This window comes from Phaenicophaeus curvirostris, chromosome 1 (genome assembly GCF_032191515.1).
Source record: "Phaenicophaeus curvirostris isolate KB17595 chromosome 1, BPBGC_Pcur_1.0, whole genome shotgun sequence".
NCBI lineage: Eukaryota > Metazoa > Chordata > Aves > Cuculiformes > Cuculidae > Phaenicophaeus > Phaenicophaeus curvirostris.
In genome coordinates this window covers 201,765,807-201,789,493 of record NC_091392.1, presented here as the reverse complement: position 1 = coordinate 201,789,493, position 23,687 = coordinate 201,765,807, and the positions used below count along the sequence as shown (strand labels likewise).

General features: G+C 39.0%; 1 protein-coding gene and 1 non-coding gene across 4 annotated transcripts in view; both read left to right on the top strand.

The window, feature by feature from the left end:
* The first annotated feature begins 4,247 nt into the window (after positions 1-4,247).
* The window catches only part of IFT88 (intraflagellar transport 88), a 54,186-nt gene continuing 34,746 nt past the window's right edge, over positions 4,248-23,687 (top strand). For 2 of the 3 annotated variants that reach the window (XM_069883494.1, XM_069883497.1), the window contains exons 1-15: positions 4,248-4,306; positions 7,119-7,212; positions 7,766-7,828; positions 8,570-8,626; positions 10,261-10,314; positions 12,020-12,083; positions 12,160-12,229; positions 13,097-13,187; positions 16,365-16,469; positions 17,540-17,642; positions 18,227-18,341; positions 18,441-18,672; positions 20,228-20,298; positions 20,740-20,826; positions 23,381-23,480. In XM_069883494.1, coding sequence (XP_069739595.1) covers positions 7,123-7,212; positions 7,766-7,828; positions 8,570-8,626; positions 10,261-10,314; positions 12,020-12,083; positions 12,160-12,229; positions 13,097-13,187; positions 16,365-16,469; positions 17,540-17,642; positions 18,227-18,341; positions 18,441-18,672; positions 20,228-20,298; positions 20,740-20,826; positions 23,381-23,480 — 1,302 coding nt within the window. In that variant the 5' untranslated portion in view covers positions 4,248-4,306; positions 7,119-7,122. The remainder of the gene's footprint in view (positions 4,307-7,118; positions 7,213-7,765; positions 7,829-8,569; positions 8,627-10,260; positions 10,315-12,019; positions 12,084-12,159; positions 12,230-13,096; positions 13,188-16,364; positions 16,470-17,539; positions 17,643-18,226; positions 18,342-18,440; positions 18,673-20,227; positions 20,299-20,739; positions 20,827-23,380; positions 23,481-23,687) is intronic. The other variant, XM_069883496.1, reaches the window with a different exon arrangement.
* TRNAV-UAC (transfer RNA valine (anticodon UAC)) lies at positions 14,365-14,437 on the top strand. The gene has a single exon. It is a non-coding gene; the product is annotated as a tRNA-Val (tRNA).

Sequence of the window (23,687 nt, the reverse complement as noted above, 5' to 3'; positions counted from 1 at the left end):
GAACGTGAACAGCCTAATGCAAGAAGCAATAAAGCCTTAATACTTCTTTAGGTTATCTTTGTTTCACTTGTGGGGAACTAGAATAAAAAGACCTTTCACTCATATCCTCTGTGCCTTATCTCTTCAGAAAGGACTTTGAGGCTGAAAGGTGAGCAGCAGGAAGTCCTGACGTTGCATAATGCTCACGAACCCTGATCATAAAAGGGGTGTTCTGTCGAACCGTGCACTCACTGTAGAATCTATCAGCAGCTTTCTTATGCCATCAGCAAAGGCAGTAGGGGCAGGTTACAGTTGGCCTCATAAACCCTTTATTCTCTCAGAAATACTGTGGTCTGGAGCTCAAGAAACATGCTTAATGCACGCCCTGTGAGGAGATACTCCGTGCTACGGAACATGTGCTCGAGTGCAAGCTTTGACAGCTACACAAGAACTTATTCCCTTTACAGTGACAGATTTGTTTTTCTCTCATGACAGCGAATCTGTAGCATAAAATAGAAATTTTCGCCATAAAATGACAGCAGGTTTGCTCTAACCTCAGGAAAAGACACAAAGAAATTTAAACTAGGTATGAGGATGGGAGAGGTGTCTTCCAGTCTGAATTATTCTATGACCCCATAATCCTAAATTCTCCATTATGGAGAAGTTGCTGGCATTTTAGGTATCAATAGAATCATAGAATGACTAGGTTGGAAAAGACCTTTCAGACCATCAAGCCCAACTGTACCTGTCCACTACTAAATCATATCTCTAAGCGCTTCATCTACCCATCTTTTTGATACTGAAAATGCCGGCAAATTAATTCTCAAAGTCTCACTTTGTAGTTTTAAAAAGCAAGCATCCTTTATCAGGCCTGGGCGACACGAGGGAGTCATCTCCATCAATCTTGTGCAGTGAGACAAGAGCTGAGGGCAGAATACATATCCCACTTACATGCATATGGATAAATTTTCCCAGAAATCGTATGCAAATTTTATGACGTTCTCAGGTCCAATTTTAATGTTATTATGAAGCTTTGCAATAGTCAAAACTCTGGAGCTGGCACCAGCTCTGCCTGACCTTGCATTTGAGAAAGGGAAAGGCTGCAAACAGAGGTGATACAGAAGAAGACACATCTGTTCAGCACAGATCATGCTTCATACAAGACATTATCATCTCCAAAGAATAAACAGTGTCTGGAAAACCACTGTCTAAAAGAAAACATGCACACAACTTTTATACTGGTTAAACATAAATATTCATATAGGTTCTGCGAAATACTGGTTAAACATTTCCATTGGTTTTGAACTTACTATGAACTTATTGTCATAGTGTATCACCCACTCTTGTATGCACTTCACAGTTTCTTTGTGTCTTCGGAAACCTCCGGTGGTCTTTACATTATCTCCTTCCTCATTTTGTCCTCTGGATAAGCTCAGGTCTGCCCTTTGTTCCTGCTGCGGGACTTCCTTTCAATAGAATCATAGAATCATAGAATGGTTTGGGTTGTAAGAGACCTTAAAGATCATCCAGCCCCAACCCTCCTGCCGTGGGCAGGGACACCTCCCACCAGACCAGGCTGCCCAAGGCCCCATCCAACCTGGCCTTGAACACCTCCAGCTTCCCTGGGCAGCCTGTGCCAGTGCCTCATCACTCTCATAGTGAAGAAATCCTTCCTTATGTCTAGTCTAAATCTGCCCCTCTCCAGTTTATACCCATTCCTCCTCGTCCTATCACTACAAGCCTTTATAAACAGTCCCTTCAGGTACTGGAAGGTTGCTGTAAGGTCTCCTCAGTACTTTCTCTTCTCCAGGCTAAACAAGCCCAACTCTCTCAGCCTGTCCTTGTATGGGAAGCGCTCCAGCCCTCTGATCATTTTTGTAGCCCTCCTCCGGACCCGTTCTAACAGTTCCATATCCTTCTTATGGCGAGGATTCCAGAACTGGACACAAAACTCCAGATGAGAAGGAACAGCGGGGCAGAATCCCCTCCCTCGACCTGCTGGCCACACTTCTTTTGATGCAGCCCGGGATATGTTTGGCCTTCTGGGCTGCGAGCGCGCACTGCTGGCTCGTGTCGAGCTTCTCATCAACCAGCACCCCCAAGTCCTTCTCTGCAGGGCAGCTCTCAATCACTTCATCCTCCATCCTGTATTGAAATTAGGGATTGCCCAACCCAGGTGCAGGACCTTGCATTTGGCCTTGTTGAACCTTATGAGGTTCTCACAGCCCCACTTCTCCATCCTGTCCAGGTCCCTCTGGATGACATCCCGTTCTTCTGGTGTGGCAACTGCACCACTCAGCTTGGCATCATCTGCAAACTTCCTGAGGGTGCACTCGATCTCACTGTCAGTATAATTGATGAGGATATTAAACAGACCCCTGAGGGACTCTACTTGTCACAGATCTCCATCTGGACATCAATCCATTGACCTCTACTCTCTGAATTTGATTTGTTCATTGTTTCAACTAGGAAACAATCTAAACTCCTGTTACAATCACATTCTTTCTAACTGCAATCTGGCCAAGATTTGATTCTTATTATTCTTACTATTCTTATTATTGCTTAAGCTAATTCATTCCCTTAACATAATGATTAATTCCTTCCTTCACTATGATTCCATGATTCTATGATTCCACAATTACATGATCTAGGATCTATGATCCCACAATTCCACAACCTATTATCTATTATTTATGATTCCATGATCTCATGATCTATGATTGCATGATCTGTTATCTGTGGTTCCATGAACTATATATGATTCCATGACCTATGATCTCATTATTCCACCACCTATTATCTATGATTCTATTACCTATAATCCCACAATCTATGATTTACAATTCCATGATTCCATGATCTCGTGATCTACGTTTCATAGAATCATAGAATCATAGAATCACCAGCTTGGAAAAGACCCACTGGATCATCAAGTCCAACCATTCTTATCAAACACTAAACCATGTCCCTCAGAGAGCTGGGGTTGTTTAGCCTGGAGGAGGCTGAGGGGAGACCTCATTGCTCTCTACAACTACCTGAAGGGAGGTTGTAGAGAGGAGGGAGCTGGCCTCTTCTCCCAAGTGACAGGGGACAGGACAAGAGGGAATGGCCTCAAGCTCTGCCAGGGGGGATTTAGGCTGGACATTAGGAAAAAATTTTTCACAGAAAGGGTCATTGGGCACTGGAACAGGCTGCCCAGGGAGGTGGTTGAGTCACCTTCCCTGAAGGTGTTTAAGGCACGGGTGGATGAGGTGCTAAGGGGCATGGCAGCCTGTTCCAGTGCCCAAGGACCCTTTCTGTGAAAGTTTTTTTCCTGATGTCCAGCCTAAACCTCCCCTGGTGGAGCTTGAGGCCATTCCCTCTTGTCCTGTCCCCTGCCACTTGGGAGAAGAGCCCAGCACCCTCCTCTCTACAACCTCCTTTCAGGTAGTTGTAGGGAGCAATGAGGTCTCCCCTCAGCCTCCTCTTCTCCAGGCTAAACAACCCCAGCTCTCTCAGCCACTCCTCATAAAGCTTGTTGATTCCACACTCTATTATCTATGATCTGTGATTCCATGATCTATGATCCCATATGCTATTAACCATGATCTATGATCACGATTCCATGCTCTATTATCTCTTATTCTGTTATCTACGATTCCATGACGTATGATCACGATTCCATGATCTATGATCTGTGATTAAGTGGTCTGTGATTCCATGATCCAGGATTCCATGATCTTTGTTCTATGATTCTATGATCTATGATATCATAATTCCATTATATATGATCTATGATTCTATGATATGATTCCACGATCACCCTGATCTAGGAGTCCATGATTACACGAGCTCACTATCTGTTATCTATGAGCTATGATTCCGTGATCTATGATCTATGATTCAATGATTCCACGAGCTGTGACCCCACGATCCCTGCCCTGCCCCTCCCCTTTGCCCCGGGAGCATCCGCTCTGCGCATGCGCCGCCCGCGATGGGGCAGCGGCTTCGGCCGCCGCTCTGCGCATGCGCCGCGCCCCCGGCTTCCCGCGCTGCCCTCGGGGACCACATCCGCCTGCGTCTCCATGGCAACGCGGCCGCCGGGGCCCCGCGCAACAGCAGCAGCATCATCATCACCATCGCCGCCACCCCACGCTCCGGGCTGGGACTGAGGAAACGGGGAAAACAAAGAAGAGCTTCGGCTTCGGGGGCTGCGCGGCCCGGGGGAGGCTCCAAGCCGGCGGGGCGCATCCCGCTGCGGGAGCGGAGCCGGGGCGGCGCCTGCATCCCGAGAGATCCACGAAATCGAGTGATCCTCGCCGAGATCTTTATGCGAACAGACAGCCAGGTAAAGGGAGACCCGCTCAGCGTCCTCCGAGGGAAGGATCGCGGGGCGAACTCGCCCGTGGGTTTGTGATGGTGATGCAAGAAATAGTTGCTATTACAAGAAATGGGGCGCTTTTGATTGAAGCTAAAGGAAAGTTTCATAGAATCATTGAATAGTTTGGGTTGGAAGGGACCTTAAAGATCATCCAGTTCCAACCCACCTGCCATGGGCAGGGACACCTCCCACTGGAACAAGGCCCCATCCCATGGCAGCACTGCCTCTCCCTCCAAGCCTCAGCACCCGCCACTGAAGTTAGTAAACCTGTTTCCTGAAATTTCACTCTCCCTTCACAGCTCTTCCAAACAATCTTTTAACCCTTAAGCTTTTATTTATTTAGACAAAAGAAAGCTGATCTCATTGAGCTGTTTCATCTAAGTAATTTGTATTTTATAGAAGTTAGACAGCATGTTCCTCTGATAGCATGTTTGTTTTTCAAGCAGTGTTATTCAGACGCTGTTCTTCATGATAACGTCTTGTGTGAGGTATGGTCTGTGCTCAACAGATGTGTCTTCTGCGGTAACCACCATGATACAAGAAGTAGTTATTATAGTAGATTATCATAATAGAATCATGGAATCATAGAATAACCAGGTTGGAAGAGACCCACTGGATCATCACGTCCAACCGTTCCCATCAAACACTAAACCATGCCCCTCAGCACCTCGTCCACCCGTCCCTTAAACACCTCCAGGGAAGGTGACTCAACCACCTCCCTGGGCAGCCTGTTCCAGTGCCCAATGACCCTTTCTGTGAAAAATTTTTTCCTAATGTCCAGTCTAAATCTCCCCTGGCGGAGCTTGAGGCCATTCCCTCTTGTCCTGTCCCCCGTCACTTGGGAGAAGAGGCCAGCACCCTCCTCTCTACAACCTCCTTTCAGGTAGTTGTAGAGAGCAATGAGGTCTCCCCTCAGCCTCCTCTTCTCCAGGCTAAACAACCCCAGCTCATTATTGAACAATATACAATATACAACATATTATTGTATTTTGTATATACAATATTGTATATTGTATTATATGAACAATATACAATATATTATGATATGTATTATCATTATGTAGGAATGGTTGGACTCGATGATCCAGTGGGTCTCTTCCAACCTGGTGATTCTATGATTCTATGATTCTATGATTTTCATATATTAGGATTATAGTCAAATAGTTTGATTTAAGCTAAAGTAGACTTAAGTTTCATTAGGGTAATTGAGGGTTTTTGAAAGTTAGACAGAATGTCCCTCTGATAGCATGGGTTTTTTTTTAACAGTGTTTTTTTCTGGGCATTGTTTATTCTTTGAAAATGATAACATCTCAGGTGAAGTATGATCTGTGCAGAACAGATGTGTCTTCTTCTGTAATCACCTCTCTTTGCAGTCTTCCCACATCTCAAATGCAAGGTCAGGCAGTTAGCTGGAGCCAGCTCCAAATTAGCAAGAATTTTGACTGTTGTGGATTTCATAATAACATTAAAATTGGGCCTTAGAAAGTAATAGAATCTGCTTGAGATTTCTGGGATAATTTAGGCATATACATGTAAGTGGGAAATGTATTCTGTCCCCAGCTCGTCTCGCTGCACGCAATTGATGGAGATGACTCCCGCATGTTGCCCAGGCCTGATAAAGGATGCTTGCTTTTTAAAACTCCAAAACAAACCTTAGAGAGTTTGCTTGCCAGCATTTTCAGTATCGATGAAAGTCATTGGAACCAAGACTGTTTTAATTCTGGTTTCAAAATCCCACATGGATTGAAATGGCAAAATTCTGCAAGTAACGTTTTGTACAGAGAATAGCTGTGGCTGACTTGATACAAGGCTAGAGATGAAGGGAGGGAGGAAGGTTTGAAGCTTAGAGGGATATCTCTTATTAGACTGACTATTATGGTTTGGTCTAATAAACGCAGATTTCAGAATGTGAGACGATTATCCTAAATCTGAATTATGTGACAATGTAAAGATATCCTACTAAAAGTAATGTAATTATTTGGTATGATTATTTACTTTTCATGATTATGAATACTATGTTCAGTTCTGGGCCTCTCACTACAAGAAGGATGTTGAGGCTCTGGAGAGAGTCCAGAGAAGAGCAACAAAGCTGGTGAGGGGGCTGGAGAACAGGCCTTATGAGGAGCGGCTGAGAGAGCTGGGGGTGTTTAGCCTGGAGAAGAGGAGGCTGAGGGGAGACCTCATTGCTCTCTACAACTACCTGAAAGGAGGTTGTAGAGAGGAGGGTGCTGTCCTCTTCTCTTCTCCCAAGTGGCAGGGGACAGGACGAGAGGCAATGGCCTCAAGCTCCAGCAGGGGAGGCCTCAGGCTAGACATCAGAAAAAAATTTTTCACAGGAAGGGTCACTAGGCACTGGCAGAGGCTGCCCAGGGAGGTGGTTGAGTCACCTGCCCTGGAAGTGCTTAAGAGACGGGTGGATGAGCTCCTGAGGGGCATGGTTTAGTGTTTGATAGGAATGGTTGAACTCGATGATCCGGTGGGTCTTTTCCAACCTAGTGGTTCTGTGTGATTCTGTGATTGAGATCTTTTGTATGACTGATATAGATACCTAACAAAATCTAATTCAATGAAATGGTGCCATTTAATATTGCTTATAGGTGAACCCTGCTTTTTTATGACTAATCATAGCTTATTTTTTGTTTCCAAGGCAGCAATTAGAAAATAAAATTAAATTGGATCTCTTTTGAACTTGAAACCTTATTCCTATCTATGCTTTACATTTTCAAAGAGAAATATAAAATCACTGAGGTAAATATTTGATGTCCTAATTGTTTCACAGAAAGATGATGCAAAATGTCCATCTGGCTACTGAGGCTGATGAAGATGATCTTTATTCTGGTTACAATGACTATAATCCCACGTTTGACACAGAGGTAAAAATATTTGCCATTTGCCACCTTTCCCATACATAGGATTTAACTTCTAAGTACAAGATAAGAACGTTTAGGTACAGTAATGGGCAAGTGTACTACTGCTTTGAAATGAAATTTTATTTATTTAGCAAGAAATATATAGTTTCATCTGGATACTTTTTTGAAGTTATTTCTCTAATAGTTTTTCTATTCCAGCAAAATACTTGTGTGCATGTCATAGCATATCTAAAATGCAGTAATCGTTAGAACTTATGAAGTGTAAAATCCTAGTTATTTGAAGGCCATATTCACAGTCAGGCACATTCAAGATGGTGTTTCTCCATCAGTGTGCGGCAGCAAGTTTTCTGACAATAATAGACCAATAATAGACCATTAATATAATTATTATTTCTTGTCAGTTAAACCTGTCATTCAGTTACTTTCAAGTCATATTTTTTTTGAAGAAGAGTTGTTTTTGTAAGCTGTCTGCTTTGGGTAGTCCTAAGGTTCTGGAGCTGTGGCTTTTGGTGTTGCGATTTTAAAAGGGTTGATATTTTCATTTTGTCTTTTCTAGGATTTAGAAAACGATGTAGCTTTTCAACAGGCAGCAAGAACAAGTCATGGTAGAAGAGTCCTTGTAAGTACCTTTTAACATACATTGCAGTAGTGTAGACCTTCTGTAGAGCCTTAGCTCTAACTTTGGCACTGATGCAGACTTATCTTGGGAATCTCTTAATTTTTTTTGTCTACTACTGACATGAAGATACAGACTTTAGTTATTTATATGAAAAAGTAAGAAATGAGCAGAGCACGAGCTCCATTAAGTTCTGGAGCTAAGCTAGACCAAACAGGGAACATTGGTTGAAAAATGTGTATTCTCATTTAAAAGTGAGATGAAACCTTGTTAAAAGAGGAAAATGAAATCCTATTCTCTAATATGCATCTCAACCTTGTAATTACATGTCAAACCCAGTAATTCCATGTATAGAATATTAAACAAAGTCCTTTCAGATATCCCTTCAGAAGTCCTTTCAGAAAATAGGATTTAGAAAACAATGCATTATCGTTACAATGATTTTTTTTTCATATTAATTTTCTTGCTTTCATTTAACTGTGACTTAATCTTACATCGGTTTTCAAAAACTTTAGAAGTACGTACTGTATGTCTAAAGAAGAGCTGGAACAGTTTGATTAATGTTATTACTTTGCCAGAATAACCAGGTTCTACAGTAAGAATTCTTTCTCTCACAATTGAAGCATTGTTTCTATGAATTCACTGTAGAAACTATATAGAAAGATTATTAATTAATGTGTATGTTTGTAATTTGGGCGGGTGCTATCTTTTTGTTTTGTGTATTGTTTGGTTTTTTCCACCCAGGTGACAGCCAAAATTCCTGGTACACCAGCTTCGAGACCTTTAGCTACTGGATTTGGGGTAAGTTTTGTTGTATTCTTAATGAAAATGAGATATTAGCCAAAAAATAACTTTGCCATTTAATCCCTTGCACAAGGGAGCTCTTTGTATCTGAGTGTTTCCTTCCATTGATCTACATGTATTCATTACATTCAGTTAATTTACAGCTCTGCACTTAGTCAAGGCAGTTCTCCCAAGCCATACTGTGAATCAGCTTCTGTACTGCATAAGGCAGTAGATTCCAACATATTAACCAGATTTTCTTGCAGGGGGAATTGGATGGGGAAGTTTTTTTGGAAGTTAAGGTGAAACTCAGTCTTGAATACAGGCTTTCAAATCACCTCAAGTTTAACCAGCATAAGTTTGTTATATTCTTTGTAACTCTTAAGTAACTAACAGTTTTACCTGGTTTGTTATGGAAACAAATTATGCATTAGTGATATATCCACTGTCCCCTTATCTCAATAAATTTCAAACCTACTAGCCAGTCTCAGTCAAATTTGTGAGGGCAGTGCTCTTAGGGATAACGTTTCTGTAAGCTTCATGACAAATAAAGAAGGGACATCACATTGCTTTAGATCTCTTATGCAAGTTAGCTGGCTAACAATTTCAAGAACATCTTAATTCTATTATGTCACTGAAATACAAGCTTTGGTCTGAACTTTCTTTTACCTACTCTGGGTATATTCCTTTTGGGACTGCCTTCTCTTAGAGGTTGTATCTGCAGATGTTTATTGTAAGACCATGCTGTAACAAGATAGGAAAAGCTATCTTGTTAACGGAGTGCACAAAAAGGCGCTTCCTGAGAGTAATAAAGGCTGAGATGTTTCTCTAGGGCTAGGAATCTCATAAGCATTGTCCAAGCCACAGTACTACCTGGTTCGCTCTGAAGGTTTACTTCTTCTGCACCACAGTCTGTGTTAATGTAGATTCAACCTTAGCAGAATAAATGAAAACCCATCATGATGTGTGAAGGGTAGTGGGTAAAATAGTAAAATATAAGCCGCTGAGTAGGAATCAGGGGAGTGCTTTTTCATGGCCTAAAGCCCTTTATTTTTGTCTGTTTGTATTGTATATTTGTAGCATTTAGCGCTGAATATTTCATATTTATTTCTTTACGTTCTTAACACTACTACAGAAGGACAGTGTGCGACATTTCAGCTGATGGAAAAGATATCCATTGGCAGTTTCAAAGTGTATCTGTATTTATTGTAGAATAAATTTTCATGAGAGTATGACTTAAGAGATTAATACGGGGGCATATTTTATCAACTCTACTCAGAATCTTACTGATGTAGTCTGTATAAATTACTCGTTCAGTTTAAAGAGAGTCATTGCAACAGTTTAATAACAGAAATACTGCTGCCTCAGATGAATTTTTATGGATTTTTTTTTTACAATGTCTGACAGAAATATCCAAATACGTGAAAAACAATATTGCGAATTTGTGTTAACTGAAACATTCAACGTCTTTAAGTCTGCCAGGTGCTGGCAGTATGTTGCATATGAATAACATAAATGGGCATTGTGCTATGAACTTAAATGAGCGTTAGATTAACTCTTAAAACTCAGTGTTAGGAAGACTGTATATAAACTTTACAAGCTTCTTATGCTTTGTGAATGCTAGTTTTTAACAATTTACTTATTTTTTGTAGTCAAAGGCAACTTTAACTTCATCTATGGGAAGGCCAATGACAGGAGCCATACAGGTAAAAGTTTCAATATTTACATTTTATGTTGACTTGCAGTGATGAAGTTTTCTGTTAAGTGTTTGGGTTTGATACAAGTATTTAAAAGTTCATTGAAATAATACAGAATCACAGAATCACAGAATAAGCAGGTTGGAAGAGACCCACCGGATCATCGAGTCCAACCGTTCCTATCAAACACTAAACCATATCCCTCAGCACCTCGTCCACCCGTGCCTTAAACACCTCCAGGGAAGGTGAAACACCCACGTCCCTGGGCAGCCTGTTCCAGTGCCCAATGACCCTTTCTGTAAAGAATTTTTTCCTGATGTCCAGCCTAAACCTCCCCTGGTGGAGCTTGAGGCCATTCCCTCTTGTCCTGTCCCCTGTCACTTGGGAGAAGAGGCCAGCACCCTCCTCTCTACAACCTCCTTTCAGGTAGTTGTAGAGAGCAATGAGGTCACCCCTCAGCCTCCTCTTCTCCAGGCTAAACAACCCCAGCTCTCTCAGCCGTTCCTCATAAGGCCTGTTCTCCAGCCCCTTCACCAGCTTTGTTGCTCTTCTCTGGACTCGCTCCAGAGCCTCAACATCCTTCTTGTGGTGAGGGGCCCAGAACTGAACACAGTATTATTACACTATTTAAATTTGTCTTTTTTTGGAAAACACTGCTATCAGAAGGCATGAGGGTTGTGATGAGTATTTTATTTGAGCATAGGGTTAGAAGCAATACCAGCATAGCGCTTTTTGACGCTATTGACATGCAATGAGTATTTTTTTTTCATTGAAATAGGAAGGAGGTAGATTCTGGTTTTCAACCGAAAAGCCAACCAAAAGCCCAGAACGTTAGGCAATATCGTGGTGACAAGGCAGGTCCAAGGTCAACAAAAAAGTTGGTGCATAGGCGAGGGTTGGGGCAAATAATCACTGGCCAGGTCCCTAGCGACAAGGCAAGACTAAGATCAGTCCAGGTCAGTCCACAGGTTGAAATCTGGATCAAGGGGCTCTGTGTTCAGGCATAGCTATGGGTGATCTGGAAACCAGTAGTTTTCCAATAAAGCTCAGGCAGGCACTGAGGGACCAGGGTTGAGTTTGGACCTCTGTGTAGGGCATGTGGCTGGAGGCCTCAGGTGAGGCTGATCAGGGCCATTGAGGTTTAATGAATGCACTCAGTGTCCTGACAGAAAAGTTGAATAAGCTGACACGGAGTGAGGTCAGACATCCTTGTGTTGGGAAGCTTTGACTGTTGAGTTACAAATACAAAAAAATTGCAGCTTGTTTGTGCCTCTTTTGGTATAGATCAAGTAAAATATTCTGATCCATTACCTCATAGGATTCTCTTTATTGTCAATAGAAATGTAAAAGGCAACTGAGTTCTGAAACAGTGTGACAGTGAGCTACAGTGCATTACAGATCGTATGACCAACAATTCTTAAGAATTCTCTAAAAATAATAGATGTTTGAAATTGAGTATTCTGAATACTTACAAAACTTAAAGTAGTCAGTGTTCCTTTGTCACTCACAGGTTCCTGATAGTGTTTGCTTCTCTACTTTATAGACAGTTATGATGTATAATATTTGAGAAATAAAAACATTTTTAAAAGTATTCAGTTTACTGAGCTGGTAACAACTGATATTTAAAGGTTTTGTAGTACGGAACTGATGCCTGTAGTGTCCACAGTCCATTTTTTAGGAATGTTATTTTAATATGTCTTCCTTCTTATTTAAGGATGGGGTTGCTCGACCAATGACTGCAGTGCAGGCTGCAGGTTACACTAAGGCAGCTGTGAGAGGTACGATTTCTAGAAATCCCCAGTTGCCAGAGAGAGATGTTATTTTACAATATTCAGTACTCTGTTAATTTTGCAGGTTCTTTGTTTGATCCTCTTGGCCAAGCAAGAGGTCCTGCTCCACCTCTGGAAATGAAAAATTCAGACAGGTTTGTTCAGTTTTGCATTAAATTATTTCAGAGCATTAACAGCATGAAAAAAACAGCTAAGGGTATTGTGTGACAAGCAAGGAACACCAGGATTGATGCAGTTCTCTGGGAAGAACTTGGGATAATTTGCTTGCTGTTTTTCCCTCTTCACTCTGACCTTAGGTAAAACTGAGGTGGTGAAAGATTTGCAGGCTGGTGTGGATATTGGGGGAGTTCACTCAGAACAAGTCTTTGAGCTTTTCAGTGCGAAAGTTTGTATCCCTCAAATATAGCTACATAGGAATTGGGAATCCTACTGAAACATCTGATTATTTAACTGAGGAAAAAATCTAGATGAATAATGACTTTTTATTAAAATCTGTATGTGAAAGCTGTCCCTTAAAGTTCTCTATGCTAATACAGATTGAATTAATTGCTCTTAATACAATATTTCATAGAATCATAGAATCATAGAATAACCAGGTTGGAAGAGACCCACTGGATCATTGAGTCCAACCATTCCTATCAAAATTTTATTCCTATTTCATTTCATTAGGTGTTTCATTTGAAAGTTTTACTAGCCCATCTGTTTGTTCTCACATTACTACTCCTGAAAAAATCGAGTCCATGAAATTTGCATGGGTGTCTTGCTCTCATAAGAGGATTTATGTTTTCTTAGGTCCCTGTTCTCAAAAATATGAATGTATTACCTTTGCAGGATCTTCTCTGGGCATAATTTCACATTATATTTTCTTAGGTGGGAAAACCAGTTAGTTGTGACAATTGATACATCACTGTGTGATGTTATTGAAAATATACCACCTAAGAGCTTAGTGTTTGCAGTTACATTAGTAGTGTTAATACTTTTTATTGTCATTTGTATTGTAGTTCAGAAGAGAAGATTAGGCAGCTGGAAAAAAAAGTGAATGAACTGGTTGAAGAAAGCTGCATTGCCAACAGCTGTGGAGACTTGAAACTGGTAATTTTTCTGGATTGCACTTCACTTTTGCTTTTATGTGAAGAACAATTTGTGTAGATAGATATTTAAAACTGACTTGAGTTCAAACATTTCACATTATTAAAATCATCCTAATTTTAACTTTGTTATGACTCTTCTAATCCAGTAATACCTTTTATTACAAAAAAAGGTTGGAGCTGTAGTTCTTGTGTATTTATTTGTTAAGATCTCAGTGTTACAAAAACTCCTTTCCCCAGATCTCCATTGGCCTCTTCAAATGGGTCTGATCATTACCAATACTGGCACAGATTTTTCCAGTCTAACCTATGGGCTTTATGGGAATGGGCGACCCTTCTTCAATACCAGGCTTGTGATTGGCATCTTTGCAGCTTTTGATCCTCAAGTGTATAAAGATCTTGTCTGAGTGATGTTCCACTTTCCTGATGTTGCTTGGGCTTTTTGGATAATGTGATTTTCATCCAGGACTCTTATCTCACTGAAGCCCCTTCCACAGCAGCCTTCCATGTCAGGGGCTGTTTGGAGTGATAGAATATGGTAGGCACTATTGCTTTTGTTTCACTGTAAGGGGTAGCATCAGGATGAACTATTTCATCTTATTTCAGCCCTTCAAAGAAGGTGACCTTCCAAGCTAAGCAAACCCTGAAGTGCAAACACCAGAATTCTTCCTAGGACAGTAGCAATGAAGCACGTTAGCCTTGGGTTCCAGAGTATCAAAATAGCTTCTAACACTTTCTTCTTGGGATCAGCCTTATGTTTTATTCCATATGCTCTGGACTGGCCAGCTCCAGCTCCTAAACTACTGGAGGCAGAGTGGGCTTGACTGTTAGAAGTAATGAGATACATTGGGTTCTTAGGAATGTAGACTTCCTTTATGCTCATCCATCGGCCTCTCAAGTTGCTGCCATCTGATCCGTAAGAGAAAAAAAAAACCCTAGAGCTGTGAGAGATGATGTTTCTTGCTCAGTCATCTCAGCTGCAAAATTTTTTTCATGTAGGACTGTATTGTGAGGAGGTATAGTTATAATGCAAGAGTGGCTAAAGCATCTTTCCTGAGCAGCTTAATACTATTGGATTGAGATACTAGGCCAGATGGCCTTTGGTTTCATCAAAATTCATATATTTTGGAGAATGAGAGCTCCAAAATGTGTTGCAGAGATTGCAAAGAGTGTCTTGTGGTGGTTCCATAGTGTAGTGGTTATCACGTCTGCTTTACACGCAGAAGGTCCTGGGTTCGAGCCCCAGTGGAACCAATGGCAAACTCCTTGTTTTCGGGCTTGATGATCTTGAAGGTCTTTACCAACCCTAGAAATTGGGGAAAAAAACAACTTTTGCCCACTGTACACAGGGTCTGAACCTGTGGATCAATCAATAGATTTTTAAATTGTTGGCATGATTTTGGCTCAGGCTAACTAGCGTTTTTCTAAACAGTTTCAGCCTGGAGAAGAGAAAGCTCTGAGGAGATCTTACAGCAACCTTCCAGTACCCGAGGGGGGCCTACAAAAGAGCTGGGGAGGGACGGTTTACAAAGGCTTGTAGTGATAGGACAAGGGGCAATGGGTATAAACTGGAGAGGAGCAGATTTAGACTAGATATTAGGAAGAATTTCTTCACCATGAGGGTGGTGAGACACTGGCACAGGTTGCCCAGGGAAGTTGTGGCTGCTCCATCCCTGGAAATAACTGTGGATAAAGAGCTGTTTCCAGTAGGCAGTTTGACTCTTTTTGATCCATTTTAGAGGGTAAGAAGGCAATGTTGTGCCAGTTAGTGGTAAATAACAGGCTCTATCCCAATTTATTTACATCTAGTATGGATGTAATTAGTAAGTTCAAGCTGTTTGGACAAGTTAGTGCTTTTAATAAGTGTTGTCTTTTTGTCTGATACAAAAGAATATTTTTCTATCCGCAGTGCGATTCAGACAATTTCAAATGTCTCTTTAGGTCTTGTGAAATGTGGTAGGTACAACATCATTTAATCTTACCTCAGCTGTCTTAATGTAGGGGTAGTGTTAGCTGCAGTTTGGATCTGTTAAGAAGCAGCATGCAGTCCATCTTTTAATAGGTCGTCTTTGTTCAGAAGTTGTCTTTGCGTTGAGGTCTAGAATGGATTCAGCTCTCAGGAGCCACAGGGGACCCAGTGACAGTGAGGGCTTTCTTCTTGAAGGGACTTCATACTGTTCAGTGCTTTCCATACATAGCGAAGGCCTCATTAGCTCTTTTATGCAAGGTGATATTGTGTGCGTATGTCATGCTTCCTGTCAGACTATGTATGTTACCTTTACCTGAAAGGAGGTTGTAGTGAGGTGGGTGCTGGTCTCTTCTCCCAAGTGACAGGCAATAAGACAAGAGAAAATGGCCTCCAGTTGCACCAGGGGAGGTTCAGATTAGACATCAGGAAAAATTTCTTCACCAAAAGGGTTATCAGGCGCTGGCACAGGCTGCCCAGGGAGGTGGTTAAGTCATCATCTCTGGAGGTATTTAAAAGATGAAGTGCTCAGGATATGGTATTGGACAGATATTATTGGACTCAATGATCTCAAAGGTATTTTCCAATCAAACGATTCTGTGATCTCATCTGTATATGGCAGATGTCTTAAGTAGTAAGCCTTTAGCTGCATGTTTCAGGCCTCTTGTACATGAGATATTTCATCTTACAGTGGCAGGATCTGCCCTCTGATTGTAGAGAAACATCTAGCGTTTAGTTAAGAAACATACTTGGTTTGAGGTTTGTGGAACTAGTACAGTGAGAATCTACTTTTGTCAATGTTTTTGTCTCCTGTAGTGTAAATGTTTTCAAATATAGAATAGAACCTTTACCCTTTTAGATATTACTGGAAGATTTCAATTGTCTTGAGGACTGTCTTTCAGGATGGGTAACATCACATATCTTCTTGCTAACTACAAATAAGCATTGTATCTATTGCTTTTGAGAAAAGAGCTGTCTCAGCTGTCTGAATGCATTCTTGTTTCTCTGGTCAAAAGGCCTGGTACATACCTTTCTCCAGCTGGTGTAACAATTCCAGTGATTCATGGACCCTCAAATTAAGATGAGATTGAACATTGATTGTCTTGACCTGTAGCATTCCTTGCACGAAGGGTCTTGACACCGATCTGAAGAAGATTGTCAAAATAATAATTAGTAATATTCAAGGCATTGCTAAATTCTAATTATTTATTTAAGGCTCTTGAAAAAGCAAAAGAGGCTGGAAGGAAGGAAAGAGTATTGGTGAGACAACGTGAACAAACTGCTACCCCAGAAAACTTCAACTCAGAACTCACTTACTCAGTAAGTGCTTAGAAATCTTCGGTGAGTGAAAGGTGAATGACTCCTTGAAGTTAGAAACAGCGTTGGATTGCAAAGATCCATTTATATCACTGAGTCTGTTCCTTTGCAGTCTCAAGTACCAGAGAAATAACATAGTCAATATCAAGTGAAGGGTGCCCATATATTCCAGCTACATACTTATGTACAAAACATTCATATAAAAATATACCGGATGTAAACCCTGTACTTCAAAAATAAATAGCCTAGAAAATGTAGCACGCCAAGAGAAGAAAACAGGAGAGATCAGAGACTGCCTTTAACTTGAACCATAAAATGACAGCCATTGTATTACATGAAATAGGATACGTTACTATTCCTTAATCTTAAAGCAGATTTATATTCTGGTTTTCAAGTTAATAGCACACTTCTTTTAAAAGAAGAATGTATATTTATACACATATATTAATGTATGTATGTACAACATACATAAAAATACTTCAGGGGAATTTAAAGTTGTACTCCAGGTAGTGCTGTAGAGAAAATTATTAACAATGAATACATTGAGTTAGGCAGACCTGGTAATTTACTTTAAGGTGAAGGTCAGAGGAGAGCTGGGGAAAAAAAAGTGGAGGTGTTTTACCTGACACCAGCAGAACCTGAGTTTTGAAATAGCAGTTTGGAAAAATTCTCTCTTCATAAACTGAGTGTCTGCAGGTAGTAGGACAGTTTTCCACATTTTTTGAGTCAGAATTTATGCACGGTTTCTGAGAATTATCTTGTATGAATGTTTATTAATACTCCTGAATTACAACATTGTGCTTAGTTAGGTCTGAGGTCCACTTAGGGTAAATTTTAATTGTGATTATTTAAGTACAAAAATAAAATAATTACCTAGAATAAGTAGAATTGAAACTTCTTTTCTCTGTGTCAATGTACAAGAACAAAGGAGCATTAAAGATGGGAGGCATGAAACTGGTAAAACCAATACTTCGAAAGCAAATTAATTTGGAATGGTCAGTTATGAATTCAGGTTTTATTGTTGAAAGAACAAAGTTTTTTTTCTTTTACCTATAATTCAGTTTCTTCTATAGGTTCTTTTCAATCTGGCCAGTCAGTATGCTGCTAACGAAATGTATGCCGAAGCACTGAATATTTACCAAGTTATAGTGAAGGATAAGATATTTAGCAATGGAGGTAGGTTACATTCCGAAGTGGATTAAAACTGGTAGTCAGGCATTCAAAATAAGTACTTGATCCGCGTGGTGTTTACTGATGGAGACCTCAGCCCTCCTGTCTGCTGATCAGAGTGAATGGTAGATACTCATAATCTCTGTCTTAATGCGATTTGACTTCCCAGCTCATAATGTCTTTTCTTTTTATAGATTAAACTAAACAGAAAGCCAGATATATAATTTTCTTATGCAGCATGCGCTGTCTTGTCTGCTTTAATACTGATTTTTTTTCTCTTTTGACTCAGCTTTCCTCTTCTGAAGTATTTTGCACATCTTTGAGGCTTTTTCATTCTTCTTTTCTGAGAGATGCGTATTTGGACAGTCAAAATCAGAAAACATCTTACGTTCATATTTTTTTTCTACATTTCATTACTATTTCGTGAAAATTCACAGAAGGCTGTTTTGTGCAGTGCCTTTTTAGAGGGCCACTGCTACACTGTAATGACAAGTGTGTTAAGTAGTTGTTCTACTCTGTCACTTTGAAATAATTTTAAAATGTTATAACTGTGCTTTAAAAGGCTGCAACTCATTGACTTCTTTTGACAGGCAGACTGAAGGTGAATATGGGAAATATATATTTAAAGCAACGAAACTATTCCAAAGCTATCAAATTCTACCGTATGGCTCTAGACCAGATACCTAGTGCCCACAAAGAGATGAGGTGAGTTTCTACTACTTGGCACGGTTCTGAAATCCAAGTTTTGGATGCAATGTGGTTTGATAGTTAAAAATAGATTCTAATCCTTATTTCTATACTTAGGATTAAAATAATGCAGAATATCGGAGTTGCATTTATTAAAACTGGCCAATATGCTGATGCCATTTCATCATTTGAACATATAATGAGCACCTCCCCAAACTTGAAGGCAGGCTTCAACTTGATCCTATGTTATTTTGCTATTGGAAATGGTGAGCAAATGAAAAAAGCCTTCCAAAAACTGATTGCGGTCCCCTTGGAAGTGGATTATGATGACAAATACATTTCATCAAATGTAAGTTTGAACAAAATAAGTTATGTATTCACATGGTAAATCAAGAGAAAAGAGAAACATAAAATGCTTGGACTATACTGAATGTGTAAATCTGTGTGTAGTTATGTATCTAAAGTAAATTATTTTTTTTACCAGTATGAACTTAGTGTGGCAGTGCTGCTCAGAAATGTAAAGTTGGGAACATTCAAGTCCTTTTTTCTTCAAAAGATACGATGTACATAAAATCCACACCACACGATTGTGTTCATAACAATTTTGTTGAAATTTGTCTGGGCTTGCTTATGTAGCTGACCTACTGCTTTGCCTCCTTTATGTATATAAAATATAAAATATAAGATAAAAGGAGCAAAGTAATAAGTGAATTAATGCAAGTTATCTCAAATGACTGCTAATAAAGTTTATAATATTGTAGTGTTAATTTACAAAAGAAAGTTTTGGTAAAGTTTATCACTGCTTGTTTTAGTTTATTAGACTTTGTAAAGAAGACTTCCTTGTGCTGCAGCGCATGATACTAAAGACAGGAAAAAGTAATTGATAGCTTTTTTGATAGCTCTTACAAAGATTCTCTATAGAAAGATCAAGGCAAGCCTTCCATAGTCTTTTCACAATCTTTTTTTAGTGCTGCAAAGCTTCCGTTTTCAGTTCTAAAGATCACAGATTAATTAGTCTTCAAACTGTGTGCAAATCAAGAGTAGCAATTGCTTCCTACTAACCTCACATAAGCAAATACTAGTACAGGAAGCATATATCTTTTTATATTTATTGATAAATATGCTTATAATTTCTAATATAGCTTTTTAGTATAGAATTAAGATATAATTTCTCGTGTTAGAAATTGTGTAACAGTAAGGGTCATTAAACACTTGAATTAATTGAAGAGTACATAATCATTCATCGGAAGAAAAGCTTTAGACTGTAGTTCTTTCTAAGGATAGGCATGCTATAGTTTTAACAGTCATTCCAATTTCTGTATTTTGTTACAAGGTGATCAGAAGAAAGGTCATAAAGTTTCTTTCTGGTCTTTATTTTGTATAAATCTGTTAGCTATTCAAATAAATGAGGAAGGGGTGGCTACCTAACATACCTGCATTTGTTCTTTTCGAATCAACGGAGGTGTGTGATAGAAACCACAAGATGATCATGTGAGTTATTGTAATGAGATGACAGCATGAATAGTCATCTGCTGAATACCACTACAGTTCAGCAAATGCTTAAGCATGATCTTATTTTTAAGTATGTGAATATTCTCGCTGTGATTTGCAGCCTTCCCTGTCTGATACACATATTAACTACACCCATTAACAACCCTAATGCAGGCTATGACCACAGACATGAGCAGAAGAACAGGATTAAAATAGTTGTAATGCCAAATTTCAGACTTTGTACTTTGAAAACTGTTTTAAACTGAAGTTAGCCTTGTGAAATGTTAAAAGTAAAAAACTGACATTATAGGCTATGTAGTTGGCATTAGTTTATGTTTACAGTCATGTTGTCTATAAAATAACGATCGTGCATTTATACTGGCGTAATTTGCAGTTGTTTTGTCCCCTTTCAGGATGATCCACATACAAATCTACTGATTGAAGCCATTAAAAATGACAGCTTAAGACAAATAGAACATGAGAGGTAATGGTGGAGTCTATTCTTTCTAGGCTGTGGTGCCGTGGATTTTAGCTTCGGAAAGTATTATCAATCTTCTCATGTGGCTACAGCTGTTGTTGTAAACATGTTCTTAGAATTCTTGGGAAAGAACGCGCTTGGAAGAACCGGTTGGATCACTCAGTTTAGTGTACTGCACTGGAATAGAATATCTACCCCAAATGCTAAAGGTTACACTGCTCAAAATTTGCAGCATTATTTTTTTTCCGAAATACATTTACACTCTGCAGTGAAATGAAACATAGAAAACTGAGAGCTTTATCAAGATACAGGGCAGTAGCAGTAGGAGGGGACTGGTTAGGCTGACTTCCAAGATCGTCTTGAGTGCAGGAGAGATATGGTTTGTTTATTTTTTGTATATGTGTTTTTAAAATGGTTACATGTTTGTGTGTTGGTTTTTTCCCTTAGAAAATCCATGGCAGAGGAATACATCATGACAGCTGCTAAACTCATCGCACCAGCAATTGAGACGTCTTTTGCAGTGGGCTATGACTGGTAAGAACCAAGCAGAGCTTCTTATTGTTTAAACTATATGACAATCTCTCGTGCTGGTTATGAAACCAGCTTCACAAACTTAAACAACCTGGGAAACAGTTTGTTGCACATCCCAAACGTAGTGTCCAGGCTATTTTCAGTTTGCCTCCATAACGCCCTGGAGAAAAACAAAAGAAAGGATAAGAATCAAATCTCTGTTAAAAATAAATTTCATTGTATCATCAACACTCAGCTGTTAGTTATACATTTTGAGCTGTTCTATATTAGCACAAAACCTGCTTCTTAAATTTCAATTGGATTTGAAAATTCAAGAACTTTAAAATTCTCAGAAGGCAAGGATTGCAGCTCTTTACTTAAAGTTTGAAGGTAGCATAAGGAGAATTTGAGGTGCCTAAGATGTTTTTGTTACTTTATGAAGTCATGATATAAAACACTGGAATCTAAACAGTATTAGAAACATTTGTTTGTGTTTCATTTGTAAGTGTAATATTTATGAATGTAAATTTGATCTACTGTTTCTTAAACATTTACACAATTATATGCAGTGATAGGATGCTGATACTGTTTACCATTTTTATTTTTCTATCCACTTAACTTATCAATATACAGCCTAGCTTTTGCTTTCTGTGATGATTTCTACGATGGAATAGTTTTCCCTTTATAGGAATTGTGTCTATTTTATTTTGGTTTAACGACAGTTTAAAAATTATTAGTATAACTTTTAAAAATTTTTTTCAACTAGTTTTAGGTTTTCTATTATAAGGACTTACATTGTTACTACTTTTAATAACTTTATTGGAAAAAATAACATGTACATGAATGTTGAGTGTCTGCAGCTGCAACATTACTAACAGATATGCCTGGTGTTTGGTAAGTGAATGGAGTTTGATGGGAAAAAAATAACTTTCCTTTGCTTGTTTGGGTTTTTTGGCCAGTTATGATTATATTCAAGTTTTGTAGGTCCTATAATTATAATTTACTAATAAAGATGTTTATACTAACATGAAATAATCTCTCACACAGGCATGTTTAGTCTGCTAAAGTCCACAAGGTGGTGTTTGATGTTTTAATAATCTTTATAGTCCTATAATTTCCCTATTTTTGCCATTCAGACTTACCAGAACTTTAACACTATTTATGAAAATCAGCTTGTGTTTTATCAGTTGTTAGCATGAGAGAGTCAGATTCGTCTGCTCTGTATCTTGTGGTTTTCTTCAAGAAAACTGGAAAAGGTTATCAGATATTCAGTTTTCTTAGTGCTATCGACAATATAAGTGTCACAAAGTAAAATACATATATTTGTTCTGGCTAACCAAACAATTTTTGTTGAGATGTGTGGGATTGTTTTGTGTATATCGGGATAAATTTGCTCTTCTTCTAAGCTGAGGTATTCAAACCCAGTGAGAAAGTGTAACCACCAGTTTCAGCTTGGTTTTCCAAATATCACACTTTGCTGTGAGTCCGTTGAGTATCAAGCATGCTTTTAATGTAATTAATTTTGTTTCTAGGAATAAAGAGAGGACAAAGAATCTTTGGATTTCATAACTTCTTACTTAAAATGTGTCACACTCTTGGGACTATTCTGTCATATTCCATAAGGAACAGCTGGATAGTTGGATCTCATTGTGTTTTATGGTTAACAGTAGCAGTTGAAAACTGGTTTTTGACCCTTTATTACTGATGTCTTTGCAGAAATTGTTGTTATTTTCAATATACTTTTTCTCCAACATCAAAACTATTTTTGTACTTTATATAGACACTTCCCATCTGTGCCAACCCAGTAAAAGCAACAAGCAGTCTGCTAAATTAAACTTTTGTTGACAAATTAGGGTCAACTATTAGAAGAAAAGAACAAAACATTCCACCTGTTAGAAAAAGTGGAGGGGATGAAAGAAGCATCTCAAAAAGTTGTTTGTTCAGCCTGCTTACTTCCAGACAGCTTAAGAGAACAGTATATGCATACAATAAGTAGAAGTCTCACTTCAAATGATTAGGCAGTTTTACATCACATCAAACCCTGGAAGATGATGTCTGCGAATGAACATCTGAACTGTCTGCTGTGCTCAGTCCTGCCCTTATTTTGCAGAAGACTGTAAGCCAAAAGTGACTGTAGGCTGATCAGAAATACACTTATTATTATGACTTTATTGTTATGTAGCTCAGGGATACAATCTGGAGTGCAGATTTTGCTCACTAAGTTGGTTTATGGGTTTGGTAGTACATGTAACAGGAGATCAGGCTTGAAAAATCAGCTGATAGAACATATCCAAAGCAAGTGGTTTGAAAAACAATATCTGACATGAGATATCACTCAGTGATGGAATATAACGTGATATTTAGGCAGCTGACTAAAAAAAAGAATAAGAGCAGAGATACTATTATTAAGGTAAGTTATGGGAATAAAATGGTTTTTCAAATATTTTTAATCAAAGTGCTTTTTTTCCTGTGTAAAGACAACACATTTTGGAAAGTGAATTGGCTGCAAAAGTATATAACTTAATGACATTTACGCAGAAGCATTTTATTTATCTTTATGGCTTTCTTTATGTTGCAGGTGTGTTGAAGTAGTAAAAGCTTCCCACTATGTAGAGTTAGCCAATGACCTAGAAATAAATAAAGCCACTATGTACTTGAGGCAGCAGGAATTTAACCAGGTATAGTAAATGTCTCCATTACTACTTGCTAATTCTATTGGCAAAGATATCTTTCTTAGCCACAGTATATTTTTCAGCAAGGGAAAGAATTATTTATGCAAATATTATATTTATATTGATGCTGCTTAGTAAAATAACTTTATAAAAACACTGAAAGAGATAGTTTTATGTAAATGAGATTTTTGTCGCAGAAGTTACAGCAAATGA